General features: G+C 39.6%; 1 protein-coding gene across 1 annotated transcript in view; it reads right to left on the reverse strand.

The window, feature by feature from the left end:
* Positions 1-4,527: 4,527 nt before the first annotated feature.
* The window catches only part of LOC125241714 (transmembrane channel-like protein), a 30,593-nt gene continuing 15,338 nt past the window's right edge, over positions 4,528-19,782 (reverse strand). Inside the window, exons 2-15 of the mRNA XM_048150316.1 lie at positions 18,003-18,147; positions 14,069-14,234; positions 13,488-13,626; positions 13,129-13,233; positions 12,580-12,768; positions 11,586-11,716; positions 11,198-11,299; positions 10,376-10,567; positions 9,105-9,347; positions 8,722-8,911; positions 7,472-7,537; positions 6,596-7,192; positions 6,034-6,247; positions 4,528-5,420 (exon numbers count right to left, since the gene is read on the reverse strand). Of these exons, the coding sequence (XP_048006273.1) occupies positions 4,843-5,420; positions 6,034-6,247; positions 6,596-7,192; positions 7,472-7,537; positions 8,722-8,911; positions 9,105-9,347; positions 10,376-10,567; positions 11,198-11,299; positions 11,586-11,716; positions 12,580-12,768; positions 13,129-13,233; positions 13,488-13,626; positions 14,069-14,234; positions 18,003-18,075 (2,985 nt within the window). The 5' untranslated portion in view covers positions 18,076-18,147 and the 3' untranslated portion in view covers positions 4,528-4,842. The remainder of the gene's footprint in view (positions 5,421-6,033; positions 6,248-6,595; positions 7,193-7,471; positions 7,538-8,721; positions 8,912-9,104; positions 9,348-10,375; positions 10,568-11,197; positions 11,300-11,585; positions 11,717-12,579; positions 12,769-13,128; positions 13,234-13,487; positions 13,627-14,068; positions 14,235-18,002; positions 18,148-19,782) is intronic.

The following is a 19,782-nucleotide window of genomic DNA, read 5'->3' on the forward strand; positions in this document are numbered from 1 at the left end:
TTATTACTAGATTCACCTACTTTTATCAATTTTAAAGCAGTTAATTTGACTTTATTCAAGGTCAAATTACTTTACCCACTAGTGGATAAAATGCGTTTTTACCCGCTGGTATTAAAGGACAAAACACGTGTTTCCGAGCTAGTGAGGGGAAAATATACTAGTGTTATTTAACTAGATTTATCGCAAAAATTGTCCATTCAGAACAACTCAGTTCAAAGATATTGGTTCCGCTCTCGACTGTTTCCTCCTTCAAAACTTAATCAATCATAACAAAATTTGCGAATTTGAATAACAATGAAATAATCTGCGTCAGACCGTTTAGGTTTTTTGGCCAATTGTTACCAATTTTGATTAGGTACACCTTTTTTACGCCATAATCTTTAAGGCCGTTTTTGGAAATTTTTGATGGGCTCTAGCGTCTTTGGAAATAAGAATATAAAAAAAATCAAATCGGTCCGACACAGACAAAAATAATAATAATTTGTGTTGAAAAAATCATTGTTCTATCTTCAAAAACCAGGGAAAAATAGTCGAGAGCGTTTGTATCCAGGAGAATTGACCCCTCTTATTGACCTTTTTAGGCCACCAGGACCAAAAACTTGGTGTTCTCAACAACCAGATCTCTACAGGCTGAAGTGCCCACAGCCCGAACTGATGTTATATATGTTCCAAATGAAAATGAAGCAATTAATGGAGACGTGAGTATTTTTGCCTTTATTATTACTATAGGCTACTAGACTCTTATCGAATTTGTCACAATAAATGTTTGTTGTGTATTTGACATAAGAAACCAATGTGGCTACGTATTTTCGATTAAAAATGTGTGTTATATTTTTTTTAACTTTGGCCACCGAAAACGCTGTCAGACATACTTATAATGAAACTTAACTTCCTGACGAGTCTATCACTGATATAATGAACTTCATGCCTCACACTTAAATGTCAGAAAATTTTCTGTTCAATTCGATTTACATCACGCACAGACAACCTATAGATTAACATGGCTAATGATGTTTTTGCCTGATTAAGTGAAAGTGTACTTTATAAATGTTTTTTTTTTTTGCGGTTTTCAAGTCGTAATAAAATATGGTAGTATTTTTTTCGGTTCATTGGACAGTAATTAATAATATAAGATAGACTTTTTTAAAAAGCCTATTATTAGCAACGTTTGTCGTGACGGGTTAAGACTTTCACCACCCCCTTTCTTCCCGTGGGTGTCGTAGAAGTCGACTGACATGGGTTAAATTGTGACGTAGACGAGAGGCTGGCAACCTTGGTACGAAGCGAGACGAAAACGAAACGCCGCGAAAGGTTTTTTTTTTTTATACTACGTCGGTGGCAAACAAGTATACGGCCCGCCTGATGTAAAGCGGTCACCGTAACCTATGGACGCCTGCAACTCAAACAGTGTCACATGCGCGTAGTAGGTAGTCTGGCTCTGTGGCGCCTATAAGAAAGAGTCATCAGAATCAGAATCAGAATGCTTTATTTGTCAAACATAGGTACATTAGGTCTTAGGTCTGAACAAACTATGTTTTGCCGGTTGGCATACAAATATCAATAACCTAACCACAAAATTAAAATTTTGAAAAAACCCCGCCCGCGACATTTTAGACCGATTTTCATGAAACATGGCTAAGAAAACTCCCGACTAACTCAGCTTTCAGACAAAAAAAAACGAAATCTAAATCGGTTCACCTGTTCGGAAGCTACGATGCCACAGACAGACACACAAACATACAGACAACCTTTCTGCGGCGTTTCGTTATCGTTTCGCGTCGCAGAAATGCCATTCGGCTACTGCACCAGAACTTATTTACTCGAATGTAACGCCGTTTTCACATTATCCGATCCGATATCGGATGTCGGAAAGATTTCCATAGAAAAAATCCAAGATGGCGCCTGTAATGTATGGGATATCGGTCCGATATCCGATATCGGATCGGATAATGTGAAAACGCACTAACACACGTTTGTTTCAGTACGATATGTTCTCGTACTACGGATTACCTGAAGAAATGGTACATCAGGCGCGATTTCCAAAGGTATGGTTCACGTCTTCACCCTCAAGAACCACTCGTTCCCTCAAAAACTTGTTCAGTTCACCTTACTACATGTTCAGACCGAGAAGCAGGCCAAGCTTGAATTTTCTCACTGGTAAAACTCGCGACTTGGACTTCGCATCGCCATTTGCTTACACATCAAAGAAACTGGTTACCTCCAAACCCTGGTACGTGGTGTACACAACTAAACCAACCCTTACAACGATCCAAGATTCAAATGTAACCTCAAACGGAAGTGTACCAGCCCCAACAACAACAACAACATCAACAACACAACAGCAACAACACACAAGCGTAGCAGTTACAGAGCTGTGTACTCCTCTGGAGACTACAATTGCGGCAGAGAATCACGCACTTGACAAGTATTACAGTGACCTTGAAACAACTACAACAGAACTGGACAAGTATTACGGAGACCTCGAAACAGATACTACAACAGACATAGATGTATATACATTCACTCCCACTACCACACATGAGGATGATCTTGAGACTTATAACGATGCCACAGTAACGGAAGCCAAGGGAGGCCTAAGAGCTCGTACTAACGCAACCACGAAGTCTAAAAGATATTACGCTTACCCTAGTTGGATTTGTTATGAATGTGGAAAGAAGGAGAAGAACGACGGTACAACCTTCTGCATGACTGTATTTGACGTGAAGCCTCGAACGGAGAACAAAAAGATGCACTCTTTGAGATACAGATGTGCGGGGGATGCCAGTTATGCTTATGGGTGCTTTAAAAGGTTTTTGGACGTGGGTCACTATAATGAAAGGGGGTGCAGGAATTGGCCGCCAAGGCGGTCAGGGAAGACGTTTGCTTCTAAGAGGTTGCGCGCTTTGGAGAGGACTTTGAAGTTTGAGCACGACGCTTGCACTTTTACGCCGCACGCGTCGCTGATAGCGTTTGGCAGGACGACGCAGTTGTGGGTGAGGTTCCACGCGTGCGTATGCACAGGCTCGCTCTGTAATGGTGCTCCTAGTAGGTACGCTTTTCCTACACTGGGACCGATTTTTAGTCTTTTTTTTTGTAATTTATTTATAGAACAATTTTATATAATTTATTAAATTTAATTTTTTCTACTCCCGAACTGTTATTCGTCATTTACAGGTACGTGCATAGATCTTTAAAACCCTACATAAAAGTCTATTCCGAAAGCCGGCTTTCCGCGCATGCGCGCAGTATCGAAAAAACTGAAAACGCATTGTTTGGCTCTGTAACCATGGCAACGCATTATTATAAAGATAACGCGCGCGGCTAATAAAGGATAAAGATAAAGGCTTTGGGCAGCTGAGCTGACAGTGCAAACCTTTGCGTCAAAATACAGGAAATAGAGCGAATTTCACGAAAGTTATTCAAGAAAAGTATTAAAAACTAAGTGCATGGTCGTAGAAAAACTGTTATATGCAACGGTGTTTAACTGAGTCAAAAAATACTCGTGGCGTCTTAATAACAATTTTCGGCTTCGCCGCAAATTGTTACCGCCGCCACTCGTCTTTTTTGACCTCCTTTAAACGCCTGTTACATCCAGCCAAACTTTAGAGTACGTTTATGAATAAGGGGGAAAATGTTTCAAAAGTATAAAAAATGTTTTCCTTGCAAGCGTCAGGATCATAATATATAACCCAGCAACCTTCAAATAAAGGGTGAACACTTGAACAGGTACCTTCTGGCGGGCTCGCTCCATCGTAGGCCACGTCTTAGCCTCCTGTAGTCTGTAGCCTTGAGTATAAGCCTTAATAGTGCGTTTTCACATTATCCGATCCGATATCGGATGTAGGACCGATATCCCATACATTGACCGCCATCTTTGATTTTTGCCTTTGAAATCCTTCCGACGTCCAATATCGGTCGGATAATGTGGAAACGCACTTGAACTAAAAAGTCTGGTATATTATCAGATTGCGGTAAGTAAGTAACACATGCCATGATAAAATAAAACAAATATTGTGTTTCAAAGTATAATAATAAAGACGTTAAATAAATCAGTAATTTTTGTAACAATAGGAGTAATAGGACATTACATTTTTTCTTACAAATTGGTATAAGTTATTCTGGTTATTTACAATAAATCATATTGATCTGCTTTGTAGTTGCAAATCTTTTATGATAATTATGATATTATTATGTCCGAAAATAATACTACTTGTTTATATTATTCAACTAAGTCATTAAAATAATAACCTTTGGATATAATCTGATAATAGTTAGATATTTTATGAAATACAATATTAATAATAGTATAGGTACCTAATTACAACCATATCTTCGAATTCTAAATATGTTCGAAGTGAACATCAAATGAAATGAAATAATACATAAAGGTTTTATATGTGTATCCCCCCCCCCCCCACTTTTTTTGGATTTGGAAGTTTTTGTGGTTTTCACTCAGAATCGCGAGCTCTTTCAATCCTAATACTTTGGAGAAAAAAAGTGTCGCAAGGTTTTTTTGTGCCATTCCGTTACCATTTTTTCATACATTTGTGGCGGTAACGGAATGGAAGGTAAGTAAGGTAAGTATGAGTAAGTATGAGTAAACTAAGTATGAATATCTATAATACCCATGTTACAAAAAATGTGGGGTGGACAACTTTGGAAAAAAAAATAGCCCAGCCGGCGTATCATGCTGCCAATTTTATCACTTATCCACGTGGATAACACATCTGTCACTCTCACACTGACATACTTGCTAAAGCGTGACGGATGCTTTATCCACGTGGATAAGTGATAAAATTGGAAGCATACGTCAGCTGATTATAGATGATTATGGGAAATATGTTAAAGAGAATATTGATATTTATGTCCATCCTCTGGTTTCTTCTTTTCAGTCTTCTCTTTCACGCTGTCGACGCTGCTTTGTCTTCTAAGCGACCTTAAATCTGGCTGTTTTTTACTTGACTCCTTCTGAACCTTTTTCTGTTCTCGTTTCAAGTCTTCGTCGCTTTCCGTTGTGCTTATAGTTATAACAGGAATCACGGAGACTTCAGACTGTTTTCTTTCTAATGCGTCTTTCTTGCTTGCCTTCTCATTGATTTCATCTACTTTTGTGGTAACAAAGCGTGATTTGGTTTCATTATTTCTATGTTCAACGGCAGCTTTGTCTGTATCATCTTCTTTATCAACTTTAACTTTTAATTTATTTTCGTCGCTCTCTTGCGTTTTGAATTCTACAATCTTCTTGTCAGTTTTAGTTATAGTTATATCTTTAGCTTTCAGTACATCTCTTGGTAGAGTTTCGTGGAAGTCTGTGTCAGTCTCATCACCGTTGTTAGGGGAGATGGACGGGTCGTTATCAATTTCGGAGAGATCTGATTTCTTATCAACTGCTTGCCCGACGATTTTGGCGAAGATGTTCGCTGTGTAAGAGACGTTTATTGTTACAGTAATCTATTAAGGCATCAGACAAACAAAATAATTGTTGGGTTGCCTTCTAGAACATCGTCACTACTTTGAAAAAATCTCGTATCTCACGCTGCTCCTCAAAGTTAAAACGCAGTAAGTCTATATGCATTCTATACATACTTACTACAATTTTCTTTTCATTGACAGACGAAGATACAAGTTTTTAAAAAAAGTAGTGACGATATATTATTGCGTACTTTTCAAATGTACCAAATGGTGGGTATAAATATATTTTGAGACGTATTCTTTTTTTTAAGATGTTAGTTTCTATACACATTCTATGGAATAACAAGTCAATTTTATTTATCATGTGTATTGCAGTGATCTGCCGTGTATTATGCTTCCAATTTTATCACTTATCCGTGGATATGACATATGTCACTCTCACACTGACATACTTGCCAGAACATGACGGATTCTTTATCTATATGGATAAATGATAAAATTTGAAGCATCGTAGGCCAACTGTGTTTATATAGATAGCTGATTTTCATCGATCATGACCATAACTACCATAAACATAATGAGCTCACTGCTTATTTAAATTCCAAGCTAAAAATAACATACCTTTCTTCTTCAGCGGTTTAACAGGTGTTTTCCCATCATCTTCAGTGACCGTCTTCCTGTCATCCGAGTCGATAGATTTGCCAAGTGGGAAACCTGGCAGCGCTTTCTTCCACCTGGCAAAGGGGGTGTTGTCCATGGCTGTCCCTCTTCGTCTGGTGTCGGCCAGTTGGAACATCTTTCGTCTCTCTTCTGTCCGCTCTCGGCGTAGTTGAATCTGTAATAAGATTTTTGTGTTTGTTGATCGATGTCATTGAATAGGCACCAACAGATATATTAAAGCAGAGTTTTAGAATACCTTGGTTACTTCGATAAATCTAATAGCGACTGGGAGTTACTACCTAGTCATTGCTAAAAATTTTCTCAAAATTATATGATTCAATCAGTAACACGAAAAGTTTCGTTCCGCTCATTTACAATTTACAATTCTTAACTTTTCCTTGGAAAAATATTTAGTATCTTAAAATAATTGTAATTCAAGTATTTTTTGTTGATCCACTACCTTCTTTTAGATTGTAACAGAGGATGAATTAAGACCATCAAAATAATATTCTGAAATTCTTACCTTTAAATCATTATTCGCTTCCCTAAGTGAGTTTGTAAGCGATATCAAATAATAAATAATAAGTATTAGTAAAACAAGCAAAGGTATTACTATAGCGGGTGATGCTATGTATTTAACAGCAAAGTTCAGCGAAGGGGGTAATAGTTTGGCAAGGTTTTTGGTAACTATCTCATATATCCTTCCGTATTCAGAAAACGGACCACAATGCCATGACGGCCTGACCCAGACTATAGAATAGCCTACTGGCAGAACGCAAAGGAACAGCATAGTTAATAATAATCCTAGATAAAAATTGTTGCTCTTGGAAACCCTGAAGACCACTTCATGAGGTACATTGCAGGTCATGACAGCCCAGGATCGTAAATACATCATGATCATAAGTTTGAAGACGTTTAACAAAACGAGACCGGGAGAGAAGAACATGCCCATCCACACTTGGCCCTGGTTGTTGATTAAATGTAGAATGTTCTCGGCTATTTTGAAGTCCCCGTACTCGGGGAAGCGTTTCTCGAGGTCCCAGCACCAGCAGCGGTTCATGTAGCGGACGAAGAGAGCACGGAAGAAGTCCATGAACAAGGTGCCAAGCAGTAGGAATACCTAAAAAAGGAATTGTGAGATGATATATAATGTTCTGTGTACCTTTTTGACTTAAAAGTGTAAAAGATAAGAAATAAAAATACCGAAATTGGTTACTAAATGATAACACAAATATATATATAATAATTAGGTTAAATAAAATATGAGATAGAGAAAATAAGAGATAAGAAAATCTTCTGCAGGGAAAGATAAACGGCTTCTTTTTGCAGAGGAAACAGATAATGTGTGTTTTACTTCATCTGTCGAAAATGAAAAATATTAAAAAACATAAGTTATTACCAAATCCATCATAGTAAGCTTCACCATCTCCTGCCCAAGCATTGTCTCCCAACACAGTTTCGTCAGCTTCGATCTGGTTTCCGTCGTCAAATTATACATCTTCAAGTTGTTTTTGAAATATACTACGTCTGAAGAGTTCGTTATGTTTGGTTTTATAGTCTCATTCTTTTTATTTAGAGTTTTAATCGAGACGGTTCTGGTATATAACATTTTGCAGCGGCAACTCGGCAATTGGAAACTATTATCACTTGTGTGACGTTACTTTCTCCGCAAATCGTTGTACAGTTGACCATATAAAAAGGACAGTATGACTTTGTTTCTGTGGATTTGCTAGGAGTCAACTCAGTGGGTGTTTTAGAGGTTGGTTTTGCTGTTTCAATGGATATTTGAGTTGTTTCTGTAGTAACTTGAGTTTTTTCAGTAGTAAATTGAGTTGTTCTGTCGTCATTAATACTGAAATGTGCTGTAGCAGTGGACTCCGTTTCTTTTTCAGTAATATCGGTGGTTTTGTAAACTTTATTGTTGTTTATGTCAATAAAGACAGTATTTGTATAAGGATTTGTAGAATCTGATTCTGAATGAGTCTGAGTTATAAACGCACTCGTTCCTGTAGAGTCAATTGTACTTTCCATAATAGAAGTTGTAGTTTCATATGATGATATATCGACTGTGCTATCTGTCACATATGTCGATATGTCATCCTGTATCGTAGTGCTCATATCGTCTTTGTCAATCCAATCGAAAGTCCAATCTATCCCAGGATTATCAAAATTAAAATGATTACCTGTTACGTCAGTAACATATGTAGATGTATAAGTAGATGATTCATCTGTATTTCCTTGTATCATTTCCGTAGTTGAACGCATATTTATACTTGTTTCCGTACTCTGCGTTTTCGTGTAATCTGTTGTTAGGTCATCGTAAACATTATATTCATCATCATCATCATTCACCTCTTCGCTTTCGTTAGACGTTTTTGAAAGAGATAGTATTATGTCCCATTGGCTCTGAGTACTCGATGGTACATCAAGTATAAGATTGTCAGTTAGTATACTTTCTGTACTTGTTTCACTTGCATTGTTTTTTATGGTATTCTTATTTAAATCAGTTTTCGGTTTTAGGGACAAATTATTTGCTTTTGCATATGTCTTGTTATCTCTTCTTAGATTTTGTACTATAGTTGAGGCTACTGCCATCATAGCAGCCGCACTGGGCATAACGCAAATGTCACATGACAAACAAGCTTGAACGTCTGAGCAATTAACCTCTTCTGTTATAAAAATAATGTCGTTTACATCAAAAGTACTGTTAATAGCGGTTATATTAGGGTCTACAGTTGTGTTTGGTTTCAAATACTCCAAGTCTTTAGACATACCTTGGATTTTGTAGAACAAGCCAAATATAAGAGAGAATAAGTTGAGTAAATTCAACAACATGATCCTGCAACAGATAGAATGTGTGTCATTATGCTATCGAAATGTAGACATCTAAAGAATGTATAATGACTAAACAGATAAACAGTTAAGTACTTAAAAAGAGTGACATCCAACGATTTTAAGCTTGTTGAGGTCGATATGGATAAATTAGGGCACAGTGTGAAAACCAGTAACCGGATTGTCATTTTTGAACTCACCTAAACAATTGCCATCGAAGCTGTGTCCTAGGATGATACTTCTCCATATACCCCAGCAGCTCAAAGAACACAGGGAAGATTAGGGACACGCAGGTGACCACGATAGTGGTGGAATTGTCGTGCCACCAGCTCCCAGATTTCTTGGTGTCGCTGGACACCACCTCGAGGACCGCGAAGACGGATAGGGCGAGGAGAATAAGCACAGCCAGGTTGACGAACACGCGACGGGCGATTATACGCCAGCTGGGAAAAAGGTTTTTACTATGAGAATCCATACTAATATTATAAATGGGAAAGTGTGTGTGTCTGTTTGTTTGTCCGTCTTTCACGGGAAAACGGAGCGACGAATTGACGTGATTTTTTAAGTGGAGATAGTTGAAGGGATGAAGAGTGACATAGGCTACTTTTGGTCTCTCTCTAACGCGAGCGAAGCTAGTTTTAAATAAAGAGCAGTGCTCTTGAATTGGAAGTCAAGACTTATTTTGGGTCATCGCGCTAACAAAGTAAGTACTATGATTAATTATATTTTGCAGGGACTAGCGTGCGTAAAACTTTGATAAATCGCGGAAGACAAAGAAGGTATTTGCCTACCAGTAGAAGACAAAGTAGACTAAGGTGCAGTGAGCTACCAGGATTATTTCCATCATATTAAGATCCCCCTTTCGAAATTACCCGAGCATTTCTGTGACACGAAATAACCCAACTGCACCTTAGTCATTGTAAATCATACATGGGAATTTCAGAGGCAAATATTGCCACCCCTTCTGCCATACAATTCAACTTAAGAGCTCGAGCAATCAAATTACTGGGAAGTTGATAGAAGAAAAAAGAACCACGTAAGACTTTGATACCGTCATAAAACCTATTGTTTTAAGAGTTTTGAACGGTTCACGATTATTTTCATTAGACTTATATTAAATCCAGTGATTTTTTTTGCGTAAAAAACCGGTGAAGTCAGAATTGAACAAACGTAGTGAAGTGACTGTGAGTGCAGTGTTTTTGGACAGATCATCGAGTGTGAATGCGACCAGTGGTAACGCTGAAAGTGAACGCAGCCCACGCGCGCGATGGAGGGTAGATCGCGCTCTGTCTACGCAACTTTGACATCCACCCACCTTCGTCAGTTTTCCGTAATTATGATGCATGCAACTGCGTCGAAATATCGGGAGGTCGACATAAATCAAAATGCTAATCACGGTCTATATCCCGATCTATATAGACCTATTGCTTTCTCTGACACTGTGTATGTTCAAAAGGTGGTTCAAACTTACTTTCTAACATCCTTCTTCTTCTCAGCTTCTTCTAAAAGAGCTTCCTTAAACCCGAGAATGACGGATGCCGTCCGGTTCTGAGCTGTCTCTGTGTTGCCTATCATGAAGTCCCAACCGGTGAACAGTTTCCACGAGAATATGCATTCGTCTTCCTTCTCCGAGAGTTTTGACATTCGAGAGTTTTCGGCCATTCTGAAAATGGAGATCCGTGAGTTCTGATAATTTTAATATTTTTGAAGTAAGGTAATTAAAAAATGGATCCAAATTTAGTATCAAGAGCAATTTACAATGTGGTGGTGACTTTAATACATGGACTGTGAGAGAGATGGTAACTAGACATTAAAGTTTTTATCGGACGTTAAGAGGTTAATGAGATATGAAAATTCCGATGCCTAATGATAATGAAACCACAGCAAGTTAATGATGAGATGGCGAGCGATAGAGGTGTATGGGAGAGGAAGACATGCTCTGCTGAGTTAACTCCAAGTGAATGGGATAAGATGATAACTTTAGTGCGGATATGATCCATCAGCGGAAATAAAGTGGTATTTTGAGCACCGATAGTCAGCGCTATGGATAATGGTGTCGGTGCATAGTTGCGATAAGTAGTTGTGACCCATAAAATTGAAAACCGCTTAGTAGTCACTACCACTTACTGTCATACTTTTATTGTAGGTACTTGTATTGTTCACTTTCTTTACAATTATTAGGACTATAGAAGTCTGTGCTGAATAGAAAGCTTTGGTGCACAAAATAAGGACCTCATGTGGTCGCGACTCTCAGCCATGAAGAACCGAGGAGGAGGAAGAAGAAGACACTTACTTCCTCAATATGGCGACGAATGCATAGATGTACACCACAACGCCAGTGAGGAAATATGCTAAAGGCATTCTATATTGTGAACGTTCTATGCTACTGTAGTACCTGTGGATCAAAATAATTATAGCTATTTTCAGTGAAGGATTTTCAAAGTAGAATATGCAACAATATTTCATTAGACGTTGTTGCTACTGCTATAAAAAAGGAAAAAAAAATCGCACGCTTTCATTAAGCATCGGTTGCTCAGTTGTTAAAGATTGGACTGGAGTTCTAAAAGGTCACTAGTTCAAGTTTAGGCCTAAGCGGTAAATATTTATTAAAGATTTACTAAATTTATTTTAGTAGACAATGTTGGAAGCATTGCAATAAGTTGGCTATTGACTCAACTTACCCATAAAAAATTGGTGACACCCTCAGGAACCCCTCGAACTCCCAAAGAGTGAGCAGATTAGTTGCATTCTTCTTTTCTTCATCGGTTATCCTCTTTCTTTCACCATCTTCATTCTTGTTAGCAGTTAGATACTGAAATTTATATTTTGTGTTCATACTGACTCGAAACCGACGAGCGTGTATGAGAAACATAATGAAAGTGTGTGAAGCGAAAGTGGTTTGTCAGGATCACATTAAAGGGAAATACGTGATCTCTGCCTACCCCTCTGGGAAACAGGCGAGATTGTATGTGTATGAAATATCAAGCTAGTTAAGAAGGAAAAATATAAACAGTGAGTTGAAAGCAAGAGCGAAAGATAAAAATAAAGAATGAATGAAAGAAAAAGAAAGAATAAAAGAAAGAAAGAACGATATAAAGAAAAAAAGAAAAAAGTGGATGAAGAAACGATGATTTATTAGATGGAGGAACGAAGGTTGGATGGATAATAGACATAAAAGTGGTGTTAAATTTAGAGACCTCAGGAACAATAACGAAGACCAGCAATATGAAGCCAATGACCAGGTTGACCCAGAACAGCCAGCGCAGGAACGTGAAGTAGGATGCCACCACGGAGCCGAAGTGGGACTCGATCTCCTTGATGCGGAGCTCCCGAGGGATGAGGGAGGCACATTAAGAAGAAAGATAGAAATAATGGCTATAAATAGTGGGGAGAAAGAAAGAAATAAATGAAAGCAAGAAAGTAAGATAGAAAAACGGAATAGAGAAGGGAATGAGGTTCGATAGGATAGTAGGGAGATGAAACTTCAGACCTCGGGGACCAGCAATATGAAGAAAGAAGGTTGACCCAGAAAACCAGCGCAGGAACAAATACGGAAGAACGGAGCGATGATTTGGCAGATGGAGGAAAGTAAGAATGAAGAGAGTTCAATAGAAGAAGCGATGATTTGGTAGATGGAGGAAAATGATGATGAAAAATGATGATGAAACTACAGACCTCGGGAACTATAACGAAGACCAGCAATATGAAGCCAATGACCAGGTTGACCCAGAACAACCAGCGCAGGAACGTGAAGTAGGAAGCCACCACGGAGCCGAAGTGGGATTCGATCTCCTTGATGCGGAGCTCCCAGGGGATCAGCAGGTTGGATGTGTTAGCGGCCTCGCGTTTAAGCTGGTGCCATTTCTGAAACAAATATAAGTAGATTTTTTTTTAGAATCTTCTCCTTGCGTAATCCCAGCATTCGCCACGGCTCATGGAAGCCTCGGGACCGCAACGATTAATCCCAAGATTTGTCGTAGACACTTTTACAAAAGCTACTGCCATCTGATCTACCCGAAGCCCCCGAAGGTGACTAGGCCTTATTGGGATTGGTGCGGTTTCTTGACGACGTTTTCCTTCACTGAAAAGCGTCTGGCAAATATCAAATTACATTTCGAGCCGGAGAAATGACGGCTGATAGAGAGGAGTGGAAGAAGAAGATAGAAAAGCCTTCAAAACGAGAGCAGCAGCAGTCGTGCTCCTCGAATATAAGTAGAACCTTACCGCAGCTAATAAGATGTTGAACCTCGCGTAGATGTCTCTAGTGCTCTTGGACTGCGCTAGACGTTCTTGTAGTTGCCCTTCGTGACACTTGATGTAGCGTTTTGCCTGTGATCAATCGCATGTTGTAAGATAACAATAAACAATATTTAAAGATAAACAATATAAACAATATTTAAAGATTGATGAATAAATGTTTCATTGAGTCTTTCCCGATAAAGGAGTCCTACTTTCTCACTTGTAAAGACAGATTATAGTTATAAAGATGCATGCAAATCTCATATTTAGTAAGTAACTGTATGTGCTGAACGATAGGATATTTTGGTGGTACCTATAATATTATTTTTTAAATAATGTCTTACCAAATGGACAAGCTTGAGTTTCCTCCGCAGATCTAATGGCTGCTGCTTCACAGAGCTCAGAACTTCTTTGTGCATGCGGATGTTCTTGAAAATCTCTTCCTGAGTGACGGCGCCTTGATCATCCATTGATATGGCCGTTCTGGAAATAAAAGTAAGGATTTGCATTTGCTGCATTCTCTAGATGTAACAAATACGTTTTAACATCATCCCCGGGTCTCTGGAAATATTCTATTCCTTGAAATAATTTAAGAAATATCTAAGAATTGATTTTTGATTCCTGTACTAACGTACAAGGAGGAGATGTTTCTAAAAAAAAATCCAAGGAATTTAGCAAAGAAAATTACCGCCAAGTCAAAGTCAAATACATATCCGAACATAATCACTTCAATCGTTTAGTATTTAAATTGCCAAGAGTCTAAAACATCAGTACTGATGAGTGGACGCTCGCTCGGAGCGGGGCGGACGAGCGTGCGTCCACCTATGCAGCGTCGACTCAGGACAATTGTATGAGCTTCAATTGTTTGACATGCACGCCGCACGCCCCTCCCCGCTGCACGCTCCACTCAGTCTGGTCCACTTACTCTCCAGAGCTGGTAGTGAACGCGGAGCTTCTCCGGCGCGCGCGCGGCTCGTCCGGCAGAAACGGGGACGACGTCCGGCGCCGTCCGACGCGCGACCGTCGCACGCTGCACCGCCGCTGCCGAAGGACGGCGCTGATGCTGGAGTAGTCCTCATCTTCGGAGCCGTCTGTGGAGGTATGTTACATTACCAGAGATCGCATTTTTGTGCGTCAATTTACACTCAATTTCATCAAAATGACGTAAGTCACTATAAATGTCGCCTTTGTGCGATCTCTGCACATTACAGTCTCATCATCCTCATCCAGTCCAGGTTACGTAGCCGAATGGCACAAACGCTCACGAAACGCTCATGAAACGAAACTCTCGTAGATATCTATCTGTATCGCTCTTGCGTATTGGCGTGACAGAGCCAGACTACCTTTTGCGGCGTTTCGTTTACGCGTCGCAGAAATGCCATTCGGCTACGGCACCAGGCCGGTTTCGGACTCGGCGACTGGGTTTGTATGTACTGGCTAGTGAGAGTCTACGGTTATGAGCTCTCAGATGGCTGACGTGGGCTTTTTTGCCTTGAATGTTCGAGCACACTCATTGCAGGTGCCTGAGCCGAATGGCTTTCTGCGACGCTAAACGAAAACGAAACGCCGCGAAAGGTAGTCTGGCTCTGTCGCACGTATACGCAAGAGCGATGGAGATAGATATCTACGAGCGTTGCGTTTCGTGAGCGTTTGTGCCATTCGGCTACGTATCTAGGTAATAAGAGTATCCTTACACAGTCTATCAATGGTTCTTCAATCTTTAAATTCATTGAAGAACAATCAATAGGAGGAGGCTAAAATAGTAGATTGTGTTACAAGGAAGCAAAATTGTACATTTACAGCGAGAGCTTAAATTGAATACTGAACAAAGCGAACGATTATATAGAATCTTGAGCTTAATAATGAAAGTTCAAGTGCCGCCGTAACGCCCAAAGAGGAAACAATTTTGCTTCCGAAAATATTAAAAGCGAAATATAATTTTGATAATAGAGCGTATCAAGGCAAACAGGTCGACACTATATAGGTATATAAAATACTAACTTTAGCCCGCGGCTTCGCTCGCGTTAAAAAGAAACAAATAGTAGCCTATGTCACTCTCCATCCCTTCAACTATCTCCACTTAAAAAATCACGTCAATTCGTCGCTCCGTTTTGCCGTGAAAGACGGACAAACAAACAGACACGCACACTTTCCCATTTATAATATTAGTATGGATAACAGAGCATCACAAAAAAAGGCAACAGCAGCAAAGTATCTCCATTTCGTTAATGAAGAAAAATCGTATCTACAAATCACTGAAACAGTTCGCTTAGCAATAGTGGCATGAAATGTGGCTTTCTACGTCTAAAGGATCCTTAATATGCTTCAAGGGAAAGAGGCCTTTCAAAAACCCAAACAGAAATAGGGTACTTGACTACTAACCAAATCTGGGTACGTAGCCGAATGGCACAAACGCTCACGAAACGAAACGCTCTCAACTCAAGCGAGTGACATAGCTCTTGACTTGGCAAGACTTCTTTGGTCATCGCGACAAGTAACTAAGTAAATGCAGTCAAATGCCCTACTCTGAATAAATTGGTCCTTATAGAACTTGGATCCTTCAGGCAAAGAACACCACAAATAATTAAGTATGCAGAAATCGGGTCAGAAACATTCGCTTTGGCAGACAAATCGAGTGCTGTGATAATTGCGCGCAGACACGCCACGGGCGCGAAATAGACTATTAGAGAAGTATTGGCTGATTCGGATTTTATTTCACTGATTAAAAATAGACTATAGTAATAAATAGACGGTCAACCAGATTTTGGCGCTGAAAATGGAGCGCAATTTAAATTTTCTGCGGGAAATAAACCTTCGCCCCTAGATTTTCAATCATTTTTAAGTGTTATGGCTCGTCAATGATTCCGTCAACGTTAAAGGTAGGTACGCGTTTTATGAAGACATTTTTTTAGTGACAAGATTTGGTTGACCGTCTGTCTACAAAACAATTCAAAAGAGCTGGCACGATTAGAATGAATGAGTCCTAGAGCTGGGGTCCCAATTTATGACATACGCTCTTCTGAATGATCGGATCAGGAATGAGTATATTAGGGAAAGTTTGAAAGTTGCGCCTATAACGGAAAAGATGAGGAGTGGCAGGTTGGCGTGGTAAGGTCATGTAATGAGGAGGGATGAATGTCATAAAGGCAAAATGATGTTGAGATGAAGGTTGATGGATGGAGAGGGAGGGGTAAACCCAAACTGGATGGATTGTGTGAAAGAGGATATGAGGAAGAAAGATGTGAGTGTTGAGATGACGAAAGATAGAGGAGAATGGAAGTGGAAGAAGTGTTGTACCGACCCCACATAAAGTGGGATAAGGTAGGAGGAAGAAGGAGCTCTTCTGAATGCTCCATCTACAAATTATTATGCCATACCCTTATAGCAGTATTGAAGATTTAAATCAGTATTGAGAGAAGAATATTTTACCTCGAGAAGTAAAGACTTCATGACAAGATATTGCCTCTGGTCGGTGGTTAGATTAACCCCTAAGGACATACTGGGGTCCCAGGTGACTGAGAAACGGTCGGCTGAATGCTTCTATTCTGCCATTTACCAATACTGATGTATAAGATCCTTAAGAGCAATAGTAACAATGTGTGAATGTCACGCCCTCGCCAGACAAATAATGAAGAACTTTGGAGTAGGTTACCTGCACACCTGGTACCAAAGGACTTCAGAGAGCTACCCATGAGCCTCGTCCGATACGTGGAGATGGTCGAGAAGCTCCTGAATAGCTGAAGGATCTTAGGATCGTAGGGGCTAATTGCACAAAAGATCCCGATGGGTCGAAGTGTATTAGTAAGGGCCCCGGAGATTTAAGATAAGATGATATTAACACAGTACACAACCACCTGTCCAAGAACCAGGGTCTCTGCTGGCAATCACCTGGCTGTAGACGGTCGGGACGCCCTTGTACCACATGGAGGCGATCAGTGGAGAAGGACGCAAGTAAACTAAACTGGGATGACCTTGAATTTGTCTCCCACACAAAACCAAGATTTAACAGATAGAAGAAACAAGTTCATATAGTCACTACTTTAAAAAAAACTTGTATCTTCGTCTGTCAATGAAAAGAAAATTGTAGTATGTATGTATGGAATGCATATAGACTTACTGCGTTTTAACTTTGAGGAACAGCGTGAGATACGAGATTTTTTTAAAGTAGTGACGATATAGACTTATATTGACCGGGATATAGACCGTGATTACCTTTTTGTGTGTTTGGACAGACCATCGAGTGTGAATGCGACCAGTGGTAATGCTGAAAGTGAACGCAGCCGACGCGCGCGAAGGAGGGTAGATCGCGCACTGTCTATGCAACTTTAACATCCACCCGCCTTCGTCAGTTTTCCGTGATCATGATGCATGCAACTGCGTCGAAATATCGGGAGCTCGACAAAAATCAAAAAGGTAATCACGGTCTATATCCCGGTCAATATAAGTCTAATGAAAATAACCGTGAATCATTCAAAACTCTTAGTGACGATATATTTGTATAGGGGCCGAGCGTGTCAGACTTTGTACTGAAGTTGTTACTTGCCTGTGATTTTAAATATGTCTCAGGCCCTTGTGTGCATAATTTTTGTTATGTTGCAATTAAATATCACGTATCGAGGCATTTCTTTATGTTTTTGCTGACTTCAACTTATAAATTGACGCCCGAAAGCTGCAAGCTGCGAATAAAGACGGACAACTCAGTGGATTTTACTGAGTTCATTTGACACGCTAAGTAGATACGTTTGCTTGATTTTGGTATATATATATATGACATCTGTGGTCGCCCAGGACCGCAAAAAAGGAAGATTCTTATAAGCCCCTTATAAGGGATAACATGATCACATCTTCATCAATATTACCTCCAGGAGTAAATTTAACTTCATTACTAGGTGTTGCCTCGGGCAGATGGAACAGGTTGACCCCTGAAGTCATGCTGGGGTCCCAGGTTACAGACAGACGGTCTACTGAAGGCTGGGGGGAGGATGGGACGCGTTCGTATGAGCCCTGGGAACAAAAAAGTCAATTTAGTTTTATCAACATCAGGGCATTTTCAGAAATTGGGACCCAAAATTGTGTCGCTTAACTTTTTAACTGGGTAAATCCATTCTGCTATAAGGTTGATTATCTTTCAGATCATACTATATTTTTTTATATATTCAACCTTAAAGCAGAATGGATTTACCCAGGTTTGAAGTTAAGCGACACAATGAGTAACGGTTGTTAACAAAAAGTTAACTCGCTGTCAGTTTTGTGACGACAAATTAAGCTTGAAATCTCAATACAAAATACTGTTTTAGTTAATTACATAAACTGTAAGCGATAATCTACATCTTTTTTTTTTCTTTTTTTTTTCTTTTTTTTTTAACGTTTATTTGATTTTTAGACAGATTTTATGCTCAATTGTCGTCACAAAACTTTTTGTTAACAACTGTCACTAATTTTGGATCCCAATTTTAAAAAATGCCCATTATCATGTTTTTGACTTGACACAGTCTTCGTATAGTCCAGATATTAAATATAGATTTTTTTTTTTAATACTACGTCGGTGGCAAATAAGTATACGGTCCGCCTGATGTAAAGCGGTCACCGTAACCTATGGACGCCTGCAACTCAAACAGTGTCACATGCGCGTTGCCACCCCATTAGAAACTTGTACACTCCCTTTTGCTGTGTTAAGTACACAGCAAAAAGGAGTGTACAAGTTCCAAGGAGGGTTCGGGTTGCCGACGACTCAAAGGACAATAGACGGAACAAGTTAGTTCCGTAAGTCCTCCCGTCATCAGCACACCGCACACTCGTTGAGCTCTGGCAGCCTTACTCACCGGCAGGAACACAACACTATGAGTAGGGTCTAGTGCTATTTGGCTGCGGTCTTCTGTAAGGCGGAGGTACTTCCCCAGTTGGGCTCTGCTCTAGATTCGAGCGAGACGATATCCGCTGTGCTGTGCCCTACCACACAAAGCGGAATATCATTCGCTATGCCCTACCTCCTACTAAAGATGCGGTCAAAGTGCGAATAATATGTATACACGACTTGTGGAGTTTTGGCTTTTTGTCGGCTTCTAGTATATTTATTACTTTGATGTACGATCATTTTGAATCTTAGACCGCTCTAGAACTCTGTCTTATTTACACCGTGCTTTCTTTTCCATAGAAGTCACTTCGAAGTTTAACTATGACAAGGTTCTACAGAGGCCTGTAGTAACACTGAAATAATGTGCGTGTGAATGAAAGATATTCATTATGTTACGTAGTTTAATTACTGTTCCATTTGCCAATTGCTAGTCGCCGTAATCATTTTCACTTAAACCGTTATACTCAGGATTGTAATCACTTTTAGTGCTATTTTACTTAGTGAGTTTCATGTACTTAGGTATTATGTTATTGTCGAAAACTGAGAGTTATATTTTTAACCCCCGACACAAAAACGACGGGGTGTTATAAGTTTGACGTGTCTGTCTGTCTGTGTGTGTGTCTGTCTGTGGCATCGTAGCTCCCGAACGGATGAACCGATTTAGACTTAGTTAGTTTTGTTTGAAAGCTGAGTTAGTCGGGAGCGTTCTTAGCCATGTTTCATGAAAATCGGTCCACTATATCGGGATTTTTTTATTTTTTGGTTATTTGCAAGTTATTTATTAG

This window comes from Leguminivora glycinivorella, chromosome Z, assembly GCF_023078275.1.
Source record: "Leguminivora glycinivorella isolate SPB_JAAS2020 chromosome Z, LegGlyc_1.1, whole genome shotgun sequence".
NCBI classification, from domain to species: domain Eukaryota; kingdom Metazoa; phylum Arthropoda; class Insecta; order Lepidoptera; family Tortricidae; genus Leguminivora; species Leguminivora glycinivorella.